The sequence below is a fragment of the Pipra filicauda genome, unplaced genomic scaffold (genome assembly GCF_003945595.2).
Source record: "Pipra filicauda isolate LSUMZ 115617 unplaced genomic scaffold, ASM394559v2 scaffold292_size926685_pilon, whole genome shotgun sequence".
Taxonomy (NCBI): domain Eukaryota; kingdom Metazoa; phylum Chordata; class Aves; order Passeriformes; family Pipridae; genus Pipra; species Pipra filicauda.
Window position 1 is genome coordinate 671668 of NW_024104412.1, and position 21475 is coordinate 693142.

Consider the following 21475-nt stretch of genomic DNA (forward strand, 5'->3'; position numbering starts at 1 on the left):
TTGTTTTCTGCTTAGGAAAGAGTTATGTTTGCCCCTTGCTTCAGGATTTTGGGTTAAGTTCTCAGTTACTAAGAATTCCTGGCAGCCTGAAATGTGTTTTCAGCCCACTTTCCTTTATCCCATTTTGTCCATTCTTGTCTTTGGTGTGGAGCTCAACACAGGAGTCAGTCCCTGGGAGTCAGTCCCTTCAGGGAGTTAAACCAGACCAGCTTAGTGTGGCTGCCTGCTCTCTCATTTTGGGGCTTGGTGGAGGACTGCAGGGTTGCTTTTGCTTGCTGGGAGATTTAACAGATGTAGCTGGAACCTGCAGGAAATGTCCGGGGAAAGTGGCCACTGGAGGAAGCTTTTCCTGTTTAGTCAGTGATGGCAAAGGGGAGGAAGAGCAGCAGCACTGCCTAGTGGGGATAACTCTGCTCTCAGGGTTTTGGGCCCTGCTGTGGCTAATGGGTTCTCCAGGGACAAATGAGTTCATCTCCTGCCTGGATGTCTCCTTCCACCAGGTGGGTAGAGTGGTGCTGATCTGCTTTACCAAATGCTTGAAGGACCATGAGTAGAAGCAGGATTTTGGCTGTCCTTGGCTGGTTTATGGTTATGTGCCAAGCCGAAGCGAGTCTCCCCGGAGGCAGGGCAGCACAGCTGGGCAGTGCCATGCAGGAGTGCTCCTCTCTGCAGTGCTCTCTGGGGTTCCAGGAGCTGCACGTTTCCTGCATTTGTGTGCCTGTTTACTCTCTCCTGCAGCAGGGAGCAGGCACACAGACAATGAGGTTCCGGATGCGAGGCTGGTTTCGTTTTCAGGAGCAGTGAGCACCACACCACTTCCCCCCACACACCCTGGGCTGCCCTGCATGGCAGACACTCCCAGCCTGGGGCCAGTCCCCCCCCTCTCTACAGATCCCATCGTGCCTGCTCGGAGAACATCTTGGAAGAGCTGCTGGAGAGCCACCGGAGGAGAGAACAGTAAGTTTGGGAAAAGGGACTCCTTTTTTAACCGTGTGTCCACATGGGTTGTTCTTGCTGAGGTATCGTCTGATGCTGATGGGCAAAAAATGGCTCTTGAAAGGTCTGGCACTAAACAGGGAAGTAGAAGTAAGTTTTAAGTAAAAGTAAGTTTTAAACTCGGTGCACAATGCACATTCTCTTTTTTCCTTATTTATTTTTTTATTGCGGTTTTCTGAAGACAGAAATGTTAACATTAACATTCCCGCTTGGTTTTTGTTCCCTTCTCTGTGATCTAGACAAGTGTTCCTGGGAAAGTGAGCTAATGCAGAGTAGGGCTTTTGTCTTTTCAAGGAGGAAGTAAAGCAGTTGAAACAGTTTGGTACCACTGGTAAGTGCTCTGTGTGTATTCTACAGGTAGTTTGTAAGCCAGAGCCCACCACTCATTAATGCTTTATCTCAGGGGTATCTGACAGCCACACTGTGAAGACTCGTGGAGGAAAAGTGAACTGCTCTGACCCAACTAGAGAACTAGTAGTGGCATTGCAAGGTTGTGCAACAGCCTGGTTCCTGACCTGAGAAAATTTCACTTGCAGGTCACGTTCATAGTCAATAATTAGACCTCAGTTTTATTTAAAAATGTCATAATGAAATGCCTTTACAATCAGTATTCAAGCAGTTGTCTCCTACAATGATCTAGGACCAAGGCTCATGCCACAGGAAGGGCTGCTTGTGAATGCTAATTGTTAGCAACAAACCAGTCTAAGTGGTAAATAGCTGCAGTGCTCAGGCTCTGCAGTGCCTGTGGGGAATCAATATTGAGAGACGAGAGGTGAAACACAATACTGGCTCTGCAGACAAATGATGGGCTCTGAGGGGTGTTGCTGCTTTGCAATAAGATCTTGGAGATATAATAAATAGCTCCATTAAAGTGTCAGCCTGATCAAAAATCAGACAGTGTCAGGAATTGGGAGGAGAGGAACATCAACATATTGACAGCTCCTGATGACCAGGACCCCAGTTTTGATTCAAGAAGGCTGAACTGCAGCCCTGTTGAAGTGTTTTTTAGGGAAGTTTCTCTATATCCTTGCTCTGCTTGTGGTTTTTTGGGGTTCTTTTTTTTCCCCCCAAGGTTCTGCTTCTGGGGGAAGTGCTGTAAGGGACTGGGTAATGGGCAAGTTAGTCTGGTTACCCAGAGCAGCAGTTTTAACGCTGACTGAATAGGACACAGGACTGAGGCCTTAGAGGAGATGACATTACATTATTGCACATTCTGAATTTCTGGCCTTTCCTTACAGGTTTCCAAATTTTAGAGTGGCTTCTGATGTTTGGGCCAGGCAGAGCCCAAGGGTGTGGCAGGCACAACACATCCCTCTGAGGGGCAGACAGTCGAGGGAAATAAGAGAGACACAAGCTGAGTTTTGCAGCAAAGCTGAGTGAGTGTAAGCTGTGGTTTACACAGACAATTACCATTATGAGCAGGACTTCCCAAGGCATAACAGCTGTCAGAAACCTAATTTAAAAGTAAGTAGTCCTCAGGTTGCTCTGTATTAATTAACTTTTCTCTCTCAGGGCAGTCTTATCTCAGATAGTTCAGTTGTTCCTCAGGCACTACATGACTCAATTTCTCCTATTTTATTTTATCAAGGACGTTTTTAGAGATAGCACTCAGTTTTGCAGCCACCATAATGAAATTAAGTCCCTTGTGACCCTCTCTCCTAGTGCCTTGCTGGCAATTTTAAGCCAACTTGAATTACCAGATTGATGTGCAAAAGCATCCAGTGGCTATTTTGTACCAATATTCTCGCCTTGGCAAAATCCCTGTTAAAAAAAATACATGTTCACAAAGCATTTTGACTGGAGCCTGTAATAAATATGTGAGGGAGAACCTTCAGAGCTGCAGATTCCAATAACTAACTTTTTACTGAGTTTCAATCTTTGCCAAGCTAAAGCATCCTGTTTTTTTTTAGTCTTGTGGACTTTAAGCAAGCACTTAAAACTGAACATTCCCTGCCATGTAAGCTGCCTGTAGAGCCTGGCTCTGTCTTTGGTCTTATCTGTGTAGGCAGCTGGTAATTAAACTACTGTCGTCTTGATGTAATAGTCTCTAAGTATTGGTAATTTTCAAATTTTCTAGCAGATACTTGTTAATACCTTGGGACTGAAAGTTTTTTTTTATTTCAGTTGAAATAGGATTTTACTCACCTATTAGAGGTAAAACAGAATTAGATGGAATTACAGCAAGTTTTAGTGCTTCAGGGCTTTTTCTCCTATATTTTATGATTAACAGGAAAAATGAAAATTGTTTTTAGTTTCTTTTTCTTTACACACATTTAAATATATTTTCAGATTTTTTTTTTTAAAACAATCCACTGATCATGAAACAGTAACTGATAAAACCCCCTTTGGTTTGTTTTCTTCTTAGCACTAATTTTGATCTTTATGTGCCTTTGCTAATGATCCTTTTCCCCCCATATTTTTTATCAGTTTACCAGGAGTGAGAAAAGACAATGGATTCAGACTTTTTAAATGTGTTTACACAGCCTTCTACAGTTGATCAGTTCCTAAATGAGACCGTCATTGCTAAAGGTATGTACTTCATGAACCTGGAGAGAAAAAGGTCCAAAGAACCACCTGAAGAACCAAACAGAAAATGTGCAGTGCAGGTGAATTGTATATTTTTCAGCAGTGATCCCATGGTTTTATCTGTGTGTAATTTGGCTGCTGACTCTTTGGAGGCACATCATGAAGAAGCAACACAAATTCCAGCTGGTTATTTAAATGAAATTTAAATAGTATAAGGTTCTGACCGACTTTATTTTCCTCTTTCCAGAATTGTCCATCCAGATCTTACTGGTTTGAATTACACTGAAGCATCATTTCCAACAGCAGTTTTAATAGTCTGATGCACCATTTTCTCACCGATAAGGAATCATTTAAAACAAAAAATGGCAGTTAGTGATTATTAGGAATATCAAACTCGCAGCAGATTTTGCCACAAACTTGCAGTAGTCATATCTGACAATTGTAATGTTTGCTTCCTTCCACAGGTGAGAAGAGGAAACTCATAAAACCCACCTCAAGCAACAATCCCAAGTTGGAACAATTAAAACTGGTACCACTTCTTTCACTATATTGTTTAACCCTCACCTCAGGTTGTTTTAACCTGTCGACTTAAAGGAACCAGAGAACCTGTTGTGTTCAGCCCAGTGCTTAGATCCCACTCTCTACAGGTGGGAATGAGCTCTGAACCAGAGCTTTTGCCTCAGAACAATGTCAGGGTGGTTGGGGCCAAACAGGACCAAGCTTCAAATGCAGTGACCAGTGCTGGGTGTGAAGCTGAGTGCAGTTAAAAACCGAGTTGTTTCTAGTGTGACACCTCCTAGCCTGGGAGATGTGGGTGAGGCACACCAGAGACACCCAGTTGTTGCTTCATTGTGATGAGAATCCAGCTGCATGGTCCCATGATAACAAGTTTTAGGGTTGCTTCTTATCTGTCTTGTCTTCTGCCTCCACTCGATGGAGCCTGATGGGGACAGAGAGCAGAGGGAGAAGGGATGGAGAGCATGCATGCAACTCACCAGGAATCCAGGAGAAAAACTTTCAGGTTGTTGTAGGATACACTGCCTGCTTGAGGTAATGTGAGGGGTGAATCCTATTTCACAGGAAAGTGCTTTATTTCCCAGTAATTTTGACACCCCCCACGCCCCGTGTGCTCAGTCACTGCCTTTCTCTAACGGCACAGCCCAGGGGAAGGCTCACACACTGCAATTCCCTGGAAGAAAAGTGGCATGTCTCTCATGAGACCAGCACTTCTTGCATTGTGGAGGTGCTGAAATTGTTATAAATATTATGAAAAGCAGCTCAAGCTGTGTGCTGATGTTTGTATTATCTGGCATTTATAAACCCGTGGATAGGTGCGTTCCTGTATTACGTTTTCGGGCACATTTGATCAAAAAGATTTGATTTTTGTGTCAGGCTTTCACAATGTTTCTGTACAGAAGAGAAAATCTGAAAGGTGGTGCTGCAAAATGCAATTATGTTGTCTACAGAAACACTGGATTTGTTCTTTCCAGATTGCCAAAAATGAAGAGTTTCGCTCAGTTTATTATCTCTGTGAGCTTCAGTGCTTAATCCATTTTCTGACAGGGATTCCTGAAAGAATGTTCTTCATTGTCTAGTTTATTTTCTTTGCATGATGTGGAGGTGGAAATTGAGTCCTGAGGGAGGCACAGCCCTCTGGGTGCCCATCAGTGCCACTTGATTGTCTTCTTAATCTAAAGAATTGATGCTTCTCTAGAGAAGGGGTTGGGATGGAGACAGGGACAGGGAGGTGTCTTCAAGGGAAGAACAAGGGAAGCAAGGAAACTGTCTTGGGAGAAAGATTTTTCACTGCATTTTCATTTTGAGGTGTCTTTGGAGAACTAAGGAATGAGAAGTGGCTCACTGTGGTTACTATAAATATCGAGCTGCATGTAAAATAGAAGATGGTTACATTGGGCAGCCAGCAGCAAACTTCTCCAAGTATTCCTTTCCTCCTTTCTCCTTTTTAGACACAAGGCTCTGCCCTGCAGCTGAGTGGGTCAGAAAGCAGAGCTGTGTGAGCTGCAGGCCATGGATGTGGCTGGTTGGAGCTGAGATAGCAAGTGAGGGATGTGACAGGTCTGTCCTCAGCACTATGTGCTGCTTTTCTGACTTCCCTCTATATTTGAGGTACTGCTCTACCCCTCACACATCTGAAGCAAGCATTAGCTGAGGAGCACAGCTTTCTGCTCTGGAACGCTCTTAGCACACAATTTGTGTTACACTTTGGCAGGTTCTCAGTTCAGGCATTTGTCTTTCCTTGTGCAGTTTCAAGCAAGATATTTATATTTTTTCAAACCCTTTTTACATTTTTGTTAATGTTGGATAACTCACAGGGACCTGCTATGAATTTTCTCCTCTGTTTACAGCAGGCAAACTCCAGACACTCACTCAAATAGTGATACAAGCAATACCCCTCCTTCTTTCAAGAGGGATGTCCATGTTAGCAGCCAGCTGGGGCTACTGCTTTTCTGTTCTGCTTCAGCCTTTCCATCAAAATATATGGATAAAATACATGCTTGGGGAAGTGCTGAGGAGTAGGAGTGCTCTTCATGTGATTCCTTTCCAGTTGTAGCCAGCTCTCCTTGGCTTCCTGAGCAGCTGCCCCTTGCAAAGGCAGGAGGGATATTGGAAAGGCTGGTGGGAGGATTGCCATGTAAGAAAACCCCAAAAAGGTATTTGGGGACTGTGCAGTATAATAATGCAAAAAGGAAAAGGAAACTAAAGTAGGAGAGGAAAGGGAGGAGTGGGAGTAACGTGGATGAGTACAAGGAATAACCCACAGAATGAGTGAAACCTCTTTTCTTACAAACTTCTGCTGAATTTGTGTGAATTCTGTGATATATGATAAAGGCAGGGGGTGGGAAGTGTACTGTGCAGCCTTTTCCTTGCTGGAAGTGGGAATGGGTCTCCCAACTCTATAACCATTCCACAGAATTCATAGGAATATAACTAGTGAGGTGTCTACCTCACTTGAAAAGCAGGAAGAACTGATACTTCCCTTTAAAAACCAACCAAAAAGCACAAAGGAAGTGGAGGCTGAAAGCAAACCAAGATGTGATAAGGGACTACAGAGAAAGGTGAAGCACAGCCTAGTGCTATTCTGTCTAAACAACAGGAATATAACTGCAGCTGCTTTGTTTTCCTCTGCAGTTTTTGATTGACTGGATTAACAGAACTCTGCAAGAGGAACACATAGTAGTTAAAAGTCTGGAAGAAGACCTGTATGATGGGTTGGTACTTCATCATCTCTTGGGTAAGCTGTTCCTTTGAGTTTAGTTCCCAGACACATCACGGGGGAACTTCCAGATCAGAGAATAAACCTCACAACTCACACTGGCAGTGACCTACCAGGGTCTCACTTCCCTAACAGAGGAAGAACTGCACTGAACCATCCGTGATAATTGCAATTCTGAGCAAAAGCCCCAATGATCCACTGTTGTTTTACATAATTATTTTATTTCTAGGAAAATCTTTTGACCAGCTAGTTGACACAATAAAAAGGTTTTGCATTTTGAAGTGCGAAATTCGGTGTGTCTGAGAGAAAGGAGGATTTCATTAGTCAGGAGCACAAAGGTGACTTGTGGTGCTCTGAGAAACATTGGATGGAATCAGCACTGTAATATACATGTTTTCCTGCTTTTTAAAAAAAATAAAAATTAAACAGTTCTAGGTCTAAAGAACTGGGCTGGAACTGGAACTGATAGAAGTCTAAAAGAGGCTTTTGGTGCTGTGTGGTGCTTGTATAAAGGTGTGACCTCCTGGAGCAGCCTGTTGTTTGTTTCGATTTCTACATCTCTCCTCTCCCTACTATATTTTTCTTTCCCTTTTCACTCTCTTTGGGGATGTCTTTCAAATCATGTCTCCTTTCCACCAAGGCTGAGAGCAGCAGCATGGACAGGATTGGCAGCATGAACATGGTTGCCTGAGCAATGAGCTGGGATTTCTTTGCACACCATCTACAGGAAAGATTCACTCGCTGGATTTCTGTAGCATCCATTAAGAAAAGAAGGAATGGAGAGTGTTGGGGGTGATCCTGCAAGGAATTACTTGAGTCCTCTCCCTTTTGCAGAGCTTCACTGATTTTACTGAGGCTTTCAGAGAGCACAGGAGTTTAACAAGGCATAAGGCCGTGGGGCTGTGGAAGCAATCAGACATCTAAAACAAGGCTTTGTGTGCTTTGCTGCCATTTTGTGGTTCTGATTTATTTTTTAATTTTTTTTTTTTTTTGCCTTACACTTCCCGTGGACTGTCTAAAAGAAAAGCTGGGGTCCCTCAAGCTGGATGTCGACAAGATCGCGTTGACGGAGAAGAAACAGCGCCAGAAACTCTCTGTGCTCATGGAAGCTGTGGCCAAGTGTCTGCAACTGGAGGAGAGTCAGCTGAAGTGGAGTGTGGAATGTAGGTGCAGAAGTGAAACAGGAGGAAACTATCCATCACAGGGCTTCTGCTGTGAGGCAAAGGGCTGCCAGAACAGCAATTAAAGAGCCTGTTTTCAACGCCTGGTTGAATCAAAAGTGAGACAGGAATCCCTGCCCCTGACTGGCTCTGCCTCCCCTGAGTGTGTGGCTTGTGAGTCCCTTACCAGCCCTTAGTGTCCACACACATGTCTCACAAAGAGAACTTTGAAGCTGTGCTATTGCTAAATCGTGATGTTGTACAACCCCCAGTCTGGTGTCCCACCTCTGTTATGGTCCCCCACGACTTTGGGATCCTCTGCACAGGGAGAATTCCCGATGCTGGAGGGAAGTTTACTCGTTTTGCACACTAAACAGTGTTTTCTTTCTTGCCACGGAACAGCTATCTTGACAAAGGACTTGCTGAGCACACTGCACCTCCTGGTTGCAATAGCAAAGCACTTCAATCCCAGCCTGGCCCTACCTCCAAATGTTCAAGTGGAAACAATCACCATTGAGGTATTTCTAGTTCCAGTAGGACCCAGAGTCCTTTCACAAGGCTAACTTGCTTGGAATTGTATCAGTATTTTCTGTGAGCCTTTTAATTTCTCAGCTTGTTGGATTAGATTTAGTTTTCAGTTCAGCTCTACTTTTTAAAGGGGAGAAACACTATGCTGTTTTTCTTCCTTGATCAAAAAAAAAAAAAAAAAGGAATTATCCAAACTGAAAACAGCTTTTGGTGCCTGTAAAGAGGAAAAAGAAGATATTCTGCTGTTACTATCTCTAAATGTTTTAAAGTAGAAGCCTATACTCATAAATTATGACACTGATTTGTTGCTGAGGGTTTCTTTCTTTAGGGGAAGGGAGTTTTTACTGGCCTGTCTCTTCAGGCTGTCAGATGGGGGAAGCACTGTTTTTTTGATGCTATGTGGAGTACTGAGAACTATATAGAGGGGAAAAAAGGAACAAGGATGTAAGAAAAGCTCCCAAGGGGCTTTAGAAATAGTCAAGAATTGCCATCCTAAATTTAAGCATCCCAGAAAACTGAAGTCCTCTGCATGGGGGATTTATCTGTGAGTGGCAGGCCATGGCACAAGGTTATTATAAGGCAGAGGTGACCACCTCCAGTGCTGCAAACAAGTCATGAAAGCCTCGTTACTGCTTATGATTTTTGTGTGTGTGTGTGCCAAACTCCAGTTTTTTTATTGTCCTTTCAACAGAACACCTCCAGAGGATTAAAGGCATCAAATGCGGTGGAAAATATCACAGACAACAAGTAAGAGGGGATATATCTGGTTTTTTTAACACTGTCAACCAGAAAAGAACCATTGTGGGTGTGTTCCCCCTTGGAAAAAATAGCTGGGATCATGATGATGACAAAGGGTGCAAACCCAGGCATGCATATGCATTTGAGCTGTTTCTCTGATTTCTTTCCTTTTTTTATCCCCCCCTTCAGATTTGGTATTATGACAGAAGACCTTTCTTTATTCCTTACCTAAACTTCTCTAAAATAATAGGCATGATTATTTCTGAGGCTTAGTGTGGAATTTCATGGCAAATACAGTAATAAAATCCCAGTACTGTAAATCTACCTGTGCTAGGCTAAACTAGAAATTTTCTAAAGCCACAAAGGTTTAAGTGTATTTTTAATTCGCTGCTGTTGTGTCATTAAATAAAGAGAAAGGAGGTGATTCCTTCCTTATTTTGCTGAGAAAGAAAGGTTTGTTGAGTTTATGAGGTACTGCCATTATCAAAGGAGTTAAGTAGTAAGATACCATTTATATACTGAGAAAATATGGATATCATTCCAAGAACTAGAAACAGATTTTCCTACTATCATTTTTATATGCCAGAACATCTTCAAACTCTAATATCATGAGCAGCTTATTGGAAGAGGATATTAAGGATTGTGCTTATAAAATTCATTGGTCTGTGGGCCAGTTAAAATCTCACAGGCTTCCAGGAGCTTATGCAGATATAAAGTGTACTTAAAAATGTCTCTTGGAAAGTCACTCTGACATGAAGTTAATGGCACTTGGAGCTCTATCTCCTCCTTTACAAGATAGCAGATAAGCTTTGCTTATGAATAAGATTGGCTCTGCTGAATGATTTTTCTAATTCCTGCTTTTTATTGCACTTCCAGAGAGAGCACAGAAGCGCAGTCAAGTAAGTGCTGGCACTGCCAAGTGCAGTGTTCCATTATTGTGTGCTGTTATACACCCTGTCCTGAGCCAGTTTTACCTCACCATAAAATCAGTGTGCTCCCACTAAAGTCAGTGGAGATTCAGGGATTTTTTTTCCTGGTGTTTTTCTCCAAATGTTAATGTCTGTTCATATCACCACAATACAGTTTGGGAATTGGGTGCCCACTTTGCCCTTGGATTACAGGCAACAGGAAACGATGACCCAATAAAGCCTTGTCCAGGGGCAAAATATGTTGTGGATTTATGGAACTGTTTATGACCATAAAGCCTTCAGGGTTGTGCTTGTTGCTCCCATAAGTTCCAGTGCACTTTCCTTTCCACAGTTTGCAAATGAGATTTTGAAATCTACTGGTGGCAGCTCAGTAAAAGCAACATCCCCAGAGGTTTTACCCTTTAGTGCTTTTCAGGGCTGTGAAACACTTCAGGGGAAAAATATCCACGTGCACAGAGCCTGCAGAAGGTCTGGGCACTGCTCAGGCTTCAGTGGGAGCTGCTCTTCCTTGTAAAGAAGGTAAAGGAGCACGTTGCATCCCCAGAGAACCAAGGCAACTGTTTCAACTCCCTGCTCTGCCCTTTATTTTAGTGTTTTCATGCTTTGCAGAGGTCCAAACTATGTCATCTAATACGTATTTATCGCTTATTCCACTGGGTGTTCTCTAGCATGGGCTGAAATTGTGAAAATAAGAACAGGAAAAAAACCCCAACCAACCCAACCCATAACTAGGTGTTTCTTTCAGTGGGTTGGTTCTGCTGTGAAGAGAAATCTGCAATTCACTCTTCCAAATGCTCACTCTCTCTATTTTTGACGCGGAGAGAAATCCCAGAGCGTGGCTCCAGGAGAGGGCTCTCCAGTTTGCACGGTGGCTGCAGGTTTCAGGCTGTTGCTCAGGGATTTGTTTGATGGATTCACCTTTTCCCTGGCACTGCTCCTGCAGCAGCCCCCCAACAGGGAGCACAGGGAAACGTGAGGAAACCCCTTCACAAAGGAGGCTTCCCTGTCGCTGTCTTTTGGGAGGAATCTTCCTTACGCAGAGCTCCCTTTGCTTTCCTGCAAAAGGTGCTTCTCCATTTTAAAAAAAACAACACTGGTTTTCCTGTAGAAACTGGCTCTCCATTTAATTCTGCTGCCAGAGTGCTCTTCATTTTTAGGAGTGTTTCAGAGGCTTTGTTCATGCCTGAATCAGTGTCGTGGCTGAGTGAGGAGCTGGATCCTGCTCTCACTAGACCTGGGCTGAAAAGGGAGGTGAGGGTGGGCATTCCATGAATCTCCTTTCCTTAGAAATGAGCTGTGTGCCAGCTCAGTGCCAGCTTCAAACTGGTCCTTTTTGAGGTCCCAGAGTTTCCAGAGGAAGGGCAATGTCTCCAAACTTGTGGATTTTGAAGGAAGGAGGCTGGTTTTTCTGCAGATGTGATGTACCTGATGTTTCTGTTGGGGCAGAGCAGTAAAATGGACAACTCCTCTTCTCCCAGTATTTCATCCCAGAGGTTCAGGGTCAAAAGAACCATAAGTGAAAAGAGATAAACTTGGCCATTGCTCAGACTGGTGGCAGCACAAATCTTGAGAACCTCTGCAGGGAATTACCTTCAATAATTTCTTTATTGAATGATTCAGTTCAATTCAATAATTTCATTATTGAATGAAATAAATTGTCTTCTCTGATGTAGTCAGGCCGAAGGGAAGCCTGTCACCCCGTCCTCTGATAAATACAAATAAAATAAAATAAATAAATACATAAATATAAAAGCAGGATCTCTCCCCACCCCCCTACAACTCTGTTCCTCCCTGGTTTTTAAGTTGCACGTACCTTTCTCCTTCTGGAGCCACATTAAACCTCTGAGCTGACAGTTATTTAAAATAAAACCAATTAATGTTGTTTTGATACAGATGATGCCTTTGATGAATTATTTAGCCGTGCTCCAGATAAACTGGAGGCTGTCAAAAAGGTAATTTACTTTTTTTTAGTAGACGTCAAAATCTGTTAGGCAAAACATAGAAGTTAAATCTCCACTGAAAAAGTTATTTTTTTCTTTCCCCCTCCCTCTCTTCCCCTTCTGTTTTCTTTAGGTGTTTTTGCAATTTGTCAACCAGCATGTTGGAAAATTAGGATTAAGTGTGAAAGACATTGAATCTCAGGTAAACCAGGTTTTGTCAGTGTTTCCTCTCACCACCAGGAATCCTCCTTTTTGTTGTAGCAATTTAAAATCTGGCAACATAACAATGATTTCCAGGTTCAGGTTGAGATATCAAGCTTCAGCCTCTGAAGTTATTGAAAAAGTATTGAAAAAATACAGTCATTTATAGTTACCCATTTGCCACTTGTGTCTCTCTCCACACCTGGAATAGTTTGCTCTAACAGCTGTCCTTTTACAAGGTCATATCTTCACTAATATGAATTTGGGAGCCTTATCTATCTAAATATGAGGTTCACTGTGGAAAAGAGGTTGAGGGAGCTGAGTCATAAGACTGTGATTGCCAGAGTAACTAACATTTAAATTCCTTTACTGCTGCAATGGCATTTATCGGAATAATTTACTAAAGCCAAATAATTTTCAGCTCGTTCTTCCTCTAGTTTTCAGATGGAGTTATCTTACTTATCTTAATTGGACAACTGGAGGGTTACTTTCTGAATTTGAGGAACTTCTTCCTGACTCCAGCCAGCACCACGGAGATGGTGGGTTGTTCTGTAGCCACTTCGAGCTTGAGACAGCAAACATCTCGTGTGTTCAGTGCCTTTGATGGCAGTGCAGGGCTCTGCTGCTGCTGTGTGGGAGGTCAGACCCCCTCAGGCTTTGCAGGGTGGGCGTTTGGGGCTGCACAAACACACCTTTGGTGCTGTTACAAGACCCTGGTGTCTTCAAAATCAGCGTCTCGTGGGAGGCAAACAACTGTTTGCACCTCTTGCATTTGTTTGGCACCTCTGAGCTCCTGGAGCCTCCTGGTGAAATGCAGAGGGTCTGTGTGCTGGGGAATCAGGGGGCTATCCCCTACAAGCCTGTCCTGCAGACGTTTTTAAGTGGATGACACCTCTTGCATGGTAGAACTGGATCCCTCTGGGTTTTTCTACGCTGTCCTAAAAACATACCTTAATCAAGACATGGCCAGAACATCTTGAAGGCCCCCTCTGCTTGGAAAGCTCTGGAGAGTTGACATCCTTTCCTCCCTGGAGGCTGGGAGCTGTAACCTCCCCAGCCAGACCTGCTTGGCAGCTTTTGCAACCTGTAGCAGGCAGATTTCATCTGTGCTTTAGAAGTAAAAGCTGTCATCAGCCAGAAGGTACCATGTGCTGGGCTGCCTCCTCCACAGGTCTGGAATGTTGATATGTTTTGAGATATTTGAGATATTTTCAGCTTGTCTCTGCTGTGGGCAGGGGTTTTTCATTTGGGTCACAGAATAGCTCTGAAAATCTTGACACTGGAGCTATTTTGGCTGGGTTATACTCAGATTTCTGAAGGTGAAATGTGTCAGATCCTTTTCAGTTGAGAAGGAAATGTCTCCTCTGGTGTGGTTTGCATTACAGCTTCCCCACACAGATGAAGCTTTTGTCTGATTTCCAGCCTTAGCACAGTCAATGTCTTATTTGTAATGGAAATTCTCAGAGGTCCCATAATAATGAATAAATATTCCCATGGAGCTTTTCATCAAAACATTTAAAAGCACAGTTGTTTGAGACCTGTGTTCAAACACCAGCATTTCATTGCTGTCAGCTGGGTAACTGTTTAAGCTATTAGGAAAAATAGATTTTTTTTTTTTTTTTTAATCTAAGAACAGGGAAAATATATTTTGAAGGGCATTTCCTTGGAGCAGTTTTTCTTCCTTTTCTCCTTCACCCAGTTTTCAGAATTGTTAGGCCTGGTCCACTGACTTGTAAAGAAATTTTTAACTTTTTCATTAACTTTATCCAGAGGAAGTCAATGAACATTTTCTTATTTAAAATTTCATAGATAACCGTTTTGGTTTTGGTTCAGCCCTATTCAAGTCTCACAGATTTCTCTCTAGAAATGAGATATTCCTATAATTCAGGTACAAATCAGAGCTCTGACTTCCCAGTTCTTACCCTGCACATCACTGGCATCAGAGAAGAATATAATAGGGTCGGGCACTGCTTCAGAACAGTTCTTTCCACTGGAGTAATTTCATTTTAGCAAAGCTCCTTCCGAGTACTGGGCTTGCTGTTGAACAGTTTGCCAAAGTGGTATTTAGCATTTGTTTCTCCTCTGATGTTCATTACAAGATGCACAGTGGGATGACACCATAACTAAAAATATTGATCGCCCGTAGTTCAGCTGTCATTTGGACATAAAATATGTCTCTCAATTCCCCCGTGCTTTCTGACTCCCTGTCATTTTAGACATTAATTGGTGCAGCAAAGTGGGAAGATGTAACCTTTGCTGAGATTGAACAGATCTCATTTGTGTTGTTCAAGTGATGACAACCACAGGCACTGTTCTGATCGACTTCCACTGCAGCTGAAGGGACAGCTGGACGTTCAGAGCTTCACTTCATGAACTGCAGGGAGGGGAAATGAGGCTGGAAGGAGTGAGAATGAGGAGGAAATGGATACCAGAAATAGGAAGGGATGGGGAGGTGAGGAAACCAGGAGCAGATGAGCCTTAAGGTCCCTTCTAACCCAAACCGTCCCATGATAGGAATCGGGATGTGATCAACCTGCAGGTGCAAGAAGACAACTCTGTGTGTGGGGGGGTTTGTTGCAGGGTTTTTGGGGTGTTTATTGCCAAAAAAAATGAGGTTTGCAGGTAACTGTAAAGAAGTCCACCTCTGGCTGCTCATGTGCAGGGAAAGGTGTGCATTCTGTGACAAAGAATATGATCACAAAAGCGTTCAGGTTGAAATTGGGGTGAGCTTTGTAAAGTCAGGAGGTGAAGATGATGATGAAGGAGGGCCCCAGGGCTTCTCAAAACTGTGTGAACTCGATACTTTTGCCAAAACATGCCCAGAGCTGAAACACTCCAAATGTCCTGACTCCTGTCCAGTTGTAAATCCTGGAGAATTGTCCAGCTGGAAGTGCAGCTGGATAAAACAATTTCCTTTTTCAAGCTTTCTTTTCTTTGGTAATTATCAGTTTTTCTGGCTGAAGATCCATTTTGAAATCTGCATGTTGTCATTCCTTGAAAATCTCACATGCATTCCAGAGAGGGAAATGTGGCCCTTTTACCTGTGCTGGTTCATTAAGGGAACAATTGAAAAAACCATTCACAACTGCTGCTTATGTGTGTGATGCTGTTTTGATGTGGGAAGGGAGAGAAAAAACAGAGGAAAACTCTGAGAAAAAACTCCAGCCTTCATTCATAGATGTGTTTAGTTCCTCATGAGTATTATTAAGGATATCATTTATGCTCTTATTGTGTGTGGACACCCTTATGTGGTCCAGCCAGAAACTTTTAGCTCACAAATACAGCTGATCCAGAGATTTCCCATCTGGAAATTCTGAATAAGACATGCAGAACTTTTTCCTTCTGTATTTTTTGTTTGTTCCAAGTGTGGTAGGCATGTGGGCATTGTTAAAAAAAACAGAAATAAACTCCATGCATTTATTAGATCCAGTTAAGAATCTGGCCTGTTTTCCCTATGGGAATATCCATTAACACAAGTCTTTCACTTGTGAAGGTCTATTTTTGACTAGATGGATTCCTCTGCCCATCTCATGGGATACATTTTGCTGGAGATGGATTTTACATCTAATTTTATATTATAATTGGTAGAAATTCTGAAGAGCACTCCATGAAAACTGAGGAGATGAATATAAGTGCATATTTATGAATCAGTATCTTTAGCTACTAGAGAAATATTTTCTAAAGCCTTCTGGCCGCTGCACTGTGGGGGAGAAAATATTATAATATTTTTCTATTATATTAATCTCTCTCAAACAGCTCCACAACGTTAACCTTGCCTTGGACTTGCTGGCAGATGGAGGTCTTCTGAATTTTTCTGTGAACTCTGAAGGTGAGTCATGGCGTGCAAACTTGTCTGGAATAGAATTGCTAATATCCTGGCTTAGCAAAAATTAGATTAATTGCAGAGAGCAGGTTCTGCAATGTGACACATTTCATTACATGGCTGCCCCACAGCTCCTCGTTCAGAAATGAATAGTGGTGGTAAAATAAGACTTGTTTTGAACAATCGTTATTTCTCTACTAAAAAAAGTTGGATTGTTATAAGTTTAGTAACTTTACACTAAAACTGGTTGGTAATTCAGTATTTGTTAAAGATTTAAACCAGTGACAGCTCCCAGGGAAATTACAGCAGCTGAGCTGGAGGGAAAATTGTTTTCCCATCTCATAAAAAAGTTTCAGTGTGTTAAAAGCAAGTTTGTTTCACGTGGGAAAAAACCTTGCAGAATATGTCTTGAAAATCAGAAACACTGATCACTCTATTTAAACCCAGCAGAGCTGGTGGGTCAGTCTCCTGAATATGAAAATCATAGGTTTTAAGCTTTTTTTATGCTTGGTTCAGACCTGGGAGCTGATCCAAGTGAGTGCTTTCATCACTGGGTCAATATACAGGCATGTTCCACCACCAAAAAAAAAAACCCACAACCAAAAAAAAGCTTCATTTGGATGAGTTCCAATTTTCCAATTAACAAAAATATGGTTCAGAAATTCCACAAAGAATGTTTTACCAGCTCCTCGTGGGACGAGAGATGTGGGTGCATCAGTGGGTGGTGCTGGGACTGCACAGCCTGACCCCTTGCAGGGCACAATCCCCATCCTTCCTCCACCAAGCCCAAAAGCCTGGAGTTGAACAAGAAAGGCAAATCTTTATTAAAAATGGAAAGGATTATCTCTGCCCCTGGTAATTACTTCTGAGATGGATGTGTGTGTTCGGTATGTGACACTTGGAATCATGGAGAGGGAAAGATGGAATTTAGGACTTTTGGTTTTTTTCTTCTGTTCTCTTCCTTCCATGAATGATTTGGTGATGTCAGCAGTTTGCCTGTGGGCTTTTTGCTGTGTCACATAGAGCTGGGAGTCTGAAAAGCTAAATAGCCTTTATTTATGGTACTGTTAAAAGAGTGAGCTCAGGTCTCCATGCTGAGATCCACCTTCTGTGTGAAAGGAGATAAATCCATGCTTTCCTCCCTTCCCTCTGGCTGTTCTACACTGCCTCAAACACAGAGTTGATCAGGATAAGAAATACTGGTGCCAACATCTCCAAGTCCTTTTTAGCTTCCCTGGGAAAACCTTCAGCTAGTGAGTAAATTTAATATGATTTAAGGGTACTTATTACAGCTAGGCTACTTAGGCTGCTCGAGGATCTCATTTACCAGTGTTTCATTGTTAATCTTGCTCCCAGTGATTTACAACGTTGTAAGAAGAACAGTAAACCCTCTAAATCAGTTGCCCTCTTCCACTGCAGTTATTAAATACAAGAGCAGTTTGTTTAGCCAAGAACACAGAAGCTGGAAAACTGAATGAAAACAAACAAACCAAAAAAAGAAAGCCACCAATGGCAACGAAAGATGATGGAAATATTACAACAAAAAAAATAAAGTGTCAGGTAATTCCCAACATGGTTCCTGACATAGAAGAATCATAAACAACTAAGGCTAGAAAGCCCTATTAAATTATCTACTCAGTTCTCTGCTAGTGAAGCATTATTTCTTACTATGCATTATTTACCCTGTCTTACAGCAAGATAGGGCAGTGAAGGTCCCTTTTCCTCAAGTTCCTTTAATAAATAATTAGTTTTCTAGCTCTGTAGTTCCTATTTTGCCTCTTGTTGCAATTAGATTGTCTCAGTTCCCGTTCTAATTGGGGAAAGGTGGAAGATCCTTTGGCAGTTGCAGTTTCTGTTCCAGGCATTGCTAATACTTCCCATCTGCTTTTGTTGTCCCTGGTTTGTGTATCCACAGATATTGTGAAGGGAGATATGAAGACTACCATGAGGATTCTCTATTGCTTGTATTCCAAGTACAAGACCAAAGAAGCATGAAGGACAAGGCCAAAAGCTTGAGCTTTTATTTTTTTTTTCTCCCCCAGCATGTCACGGCGTGATTTTTGGATTCCCAGCTCTGTTTGCCACTGCTTCTGTGCCTGAACTCGTGTTTGACACTTGCTGTGTTAACATTGTATGTGCAAGTCTGTTATTCATGCAACCTTTCACATGTACAGCCTGAGTGACTTTAAATATTGTGTGTCCATGGCCAGTGTAATTCTGTGGCTGTAGCTCTTGTTCCAGACCCTGCCTTTTGTTTTCTCTAGTGCTGCAAAGAGGTGCAATGTGTGTTTTTTCTGGACTCTGAGTTCTTTGCTCCTTAAGGTGAATTTGGAAGTTGTTGTTGCAGCCTCCCCACTTTTCCTGCTTCTGAGTCGCTCTGGAAAGCGGAGAGGTGAAGACTGAGACTCACTTGAAGCTCAAGTTCAAAACCTGCTTTGGAGAGGTGGCCAGAGCTTGTCAGACAAGAGGATATGGATTGGACACCAAGGGAATAGGCAGCAGAAAGGAAATCTGAACTTACCGAGTGTTTGATGAATGTTCCACTGCTCATGGAGAAGGAACTCAGATCAATGTGAGGCTGTGCAGTGACACAGGGCTCTCCTGCACAGCTGGAGGAAGATGCCCTTCTTTCCTTACCAAGCCAGTGCCAAGCTGTGGCTGGCTTCAGCCTGCTGCAGCCCTACTGTAATCTCTGACTGGCAGGAATCCCAATTCCTGTGTCAAGCAAGAAAGACTCACATGTCCACACTTTCTCTCCAGTAAGAGGTGGATAGTTGCTGGCTTCCTCTGCAGCTGGGAGAGACCATCGTGGGTGGGATTAGTGAAACTCAGCTTCCACCACTTCTGGCAGCTCAGTTGTGCTGCAGGGGCTCTCAAACTCCTCTGAGACTCTCCCAGCTGAATTATCCAGCCACCATCCCCAAGCAGCCCAGCATCTCCCTCTGGATGTGTCAATTTATGTCAGCTGTCACCCTCGGTCCTCCTTGGGGGCTTTTAAATAGCAGCTCCTTCAAAACCTCCATCTACTCCCTTGACCTTAAAATTATGTCATGTTGCAGAAAACTAGAGATCTAATAATAAAGTTTTGGTATTATTTTGGCTTCCATCTAAACTGATTTCCTGTCGTCAGTGCCTCTGACATTTGATCTCTGGTCTGATCCTCTGCCTGTGTGTTAACGGGAAAGCAGAGCTCGAGTGCTGACATTTACAGAGGAGAATTTGTTGTGTCTACCCCTGGACACAGAGCCCAAGGAAGATCCTTGGATAGCAATGCTGATAAGTCTTCACTGCCTTTGACAATGGTAATGCTGCCCAGCTGCTGGGGGACAGAGCTCTGCAAACTGCCCTGAGCCCAATCCTTTCTGCACCAAGAATGAGCCTGTTACAGAGAAAAATACAATATGTGGTGCCAGTGACCAGCACACGCTAGTTGTGTGTGCTGTTCTGAATTATTTGAGTAAAGAATACTTGGGTTTTTTTTCATTTGCAAGTCTGCATCAGTACCTTGCTTTATTCCTTGATGGGCTTCTAACAGTCAGCTGGGGGACCTGAGAAGTTTGTTCTCTGGCATAAATAATATTTCTTGCAGGGGAAGTGTAGATCTTGATATTTAGTAAATGAAAGGGTCATATTCCCTTCCCAACACCAGCTTCCCTAAACCTGTTATAAACAAATCATTCTTTTGGAAACACACGGTGGAAAACAAACAGTTAATGTGCTTGAATCAAAACCACAGAGAGACTAAAAATTAATGTTTTAATCTGCTTTTTATGCTGAGAGCCAATTTATAACCCACTTGATGTGTCTGAGCATTTTGATAAAGAGGCTGTGTTTGGTTCCTAAAACATGCTATGGAATTTTACTAATCCATCATAGACACCCACTCCATAAATTGGTGTCGAGTATACAAGTGCTCTGTTTACATTTGGGATGTAGTCACAGCCTTGACATAGCTTTAATAATAAATATAAAGTGTCAGGGCTACAAAGAATATTCCAACACCTAGTTTAGTGGAACACGTCCTTGCCCACAGCAGGGGAGTTGGAACTAGATGATCTTTAAGGTCCCTTCCAACCCAAACCATCCTCTGATCTATGAAAATTAAAGGTATAGATGTATAGATATTTAGATATATGACTGTTCTCAGATGTTACAGCAAGCTGACCTGTTTCCTTTTTCTCTTACAAGCGTAAGCTCATGAAAAGCAAGACTCTTACTGTAATTACATAATTAAATTTGCAATTTTCATACTTGAATCCGAGGTAGGAGGCCTTTTGGGATGGAAAAGTGTGGTGGACTATTAAGGTGTTGGATTTTTTTAACTGTGCCCTGTAGCTGGGCTTGCAAGTTTAACTGCAATGACTCTTCAGTTTTCCACTGGAGTCACTGAGTGACTGGGTCATAATCCAGTTCCAAGGAAGAAAATTCAGCATCTTTGTCTTTTACATAACTGGTAAAAGGTCCATGAGTTTCTGAGCCAAAAAGCACTACAGGAGCTTCTGTTGCTGTCCTTGTCTCCCAGGGAAGTGGCAGCAGATCCGGGGCTATGGAACACATCTCCGAAGGCAAAGCTGGGGGGTTGGTTTTGGGACAATTACAGCATGGACCAGAGGACCCACACCAAGGCTCTTCCAAAGTAGTGTATTTTAGGTAAGAGAAATTTAAGCCTATAATTTCTGTACTCAAATACCTGTAAAGTTTGCATCCTGGTAGTGTTGCAGAACTTGCAGAGCCACAGTGCTTTCTTAGCCCTGAAAGTTAATCGTGAGATCACCAGCAAGACTTTGAAAAGACTTTTAATTCTCCTGAGTCTGTCTGGAAGGGCAGTGAAGCACAGGGGGAAAGGGATTTTCTTGGATCTCAGACATGAAGCCAAAAGGGCAAGAGCTGTTGATAGAATTTCTTAGAGGGGATCCCCACTGCAGAAATGTTGACTCTGGCTCGCTGCTAAGTTTAGAAACCGTGTAAAACACGTCCCCTGCACTTTACACAGAGCAGATGGTACAACAGGCTTTACTGGTTGCAGTGTGTCAAATAACAGATTGTCTAGAAAAGTTTGCTTGCTTTTGGCAGACAATTTAATTCAGCTCATGGCGTGTTACTGAAGTTCACCATGCATCTCGGCAAAAGTAGGCAGCTAACACATTTTGTGTCATCTGCTGTACCAAAAGTTTCTTAAATAACAATAAAAAAATGTTAGAAGTTGTGTCCCTACTTGTTCTCTTGAGTGGAGGTGGGAAGAGGCATCTCGAGTGTGTGAGTAGGAAAAGCAATCTGAAATCCACAAGCTTGATTCATAGTCCAAAGCCATTCCAAATCTCCTTTCAGTTGGGAAAAAATTGTATGTTCATTTTCTTTTTAATATACCTTTTGAAATAATTCCACCCTTTGTTTTGGAA

General features: G+C 42.6%; 1 protein-coding gene across 1 annotated transcript; it reads left to right on the top strand.

The window, feature by feature from the left end:
- The first annotated feature begins 735 nt into the window (after positions 1 to 735).
- Positions 736 to 19168, top strand: PARVG (parvin gamma). The gene is made up of 13 exons (XM_027730182.2): positions 736 to 957; positions 3424 to 3525; positions 3987 to 4051; positions 6673 to 6775; positions 7780 to 7920; positions 8320 to 8435; positions 9137 to 9192; positions 10060 to 10082; positions 12006 to 12064; positions 12186 to 12254; positions 12691 to 12792; positions 16010 to 16082; positions 17992 to 19168. Exons 2-13 carry the CDS (start codon positions 3447 to 3449, stop codon positions 18069 to 18071), a joined length of 966 nt encoding a protein of 321 aa, XP_027585983.1. The 5' UTR covers positions 736 to 957; positions 3424 to 3446; the 3' UTR covers positions 18072 to 19168.
- The last annotated feature ends 2307 nt before the right edge of the window (positions 19169 to 21475 follow it).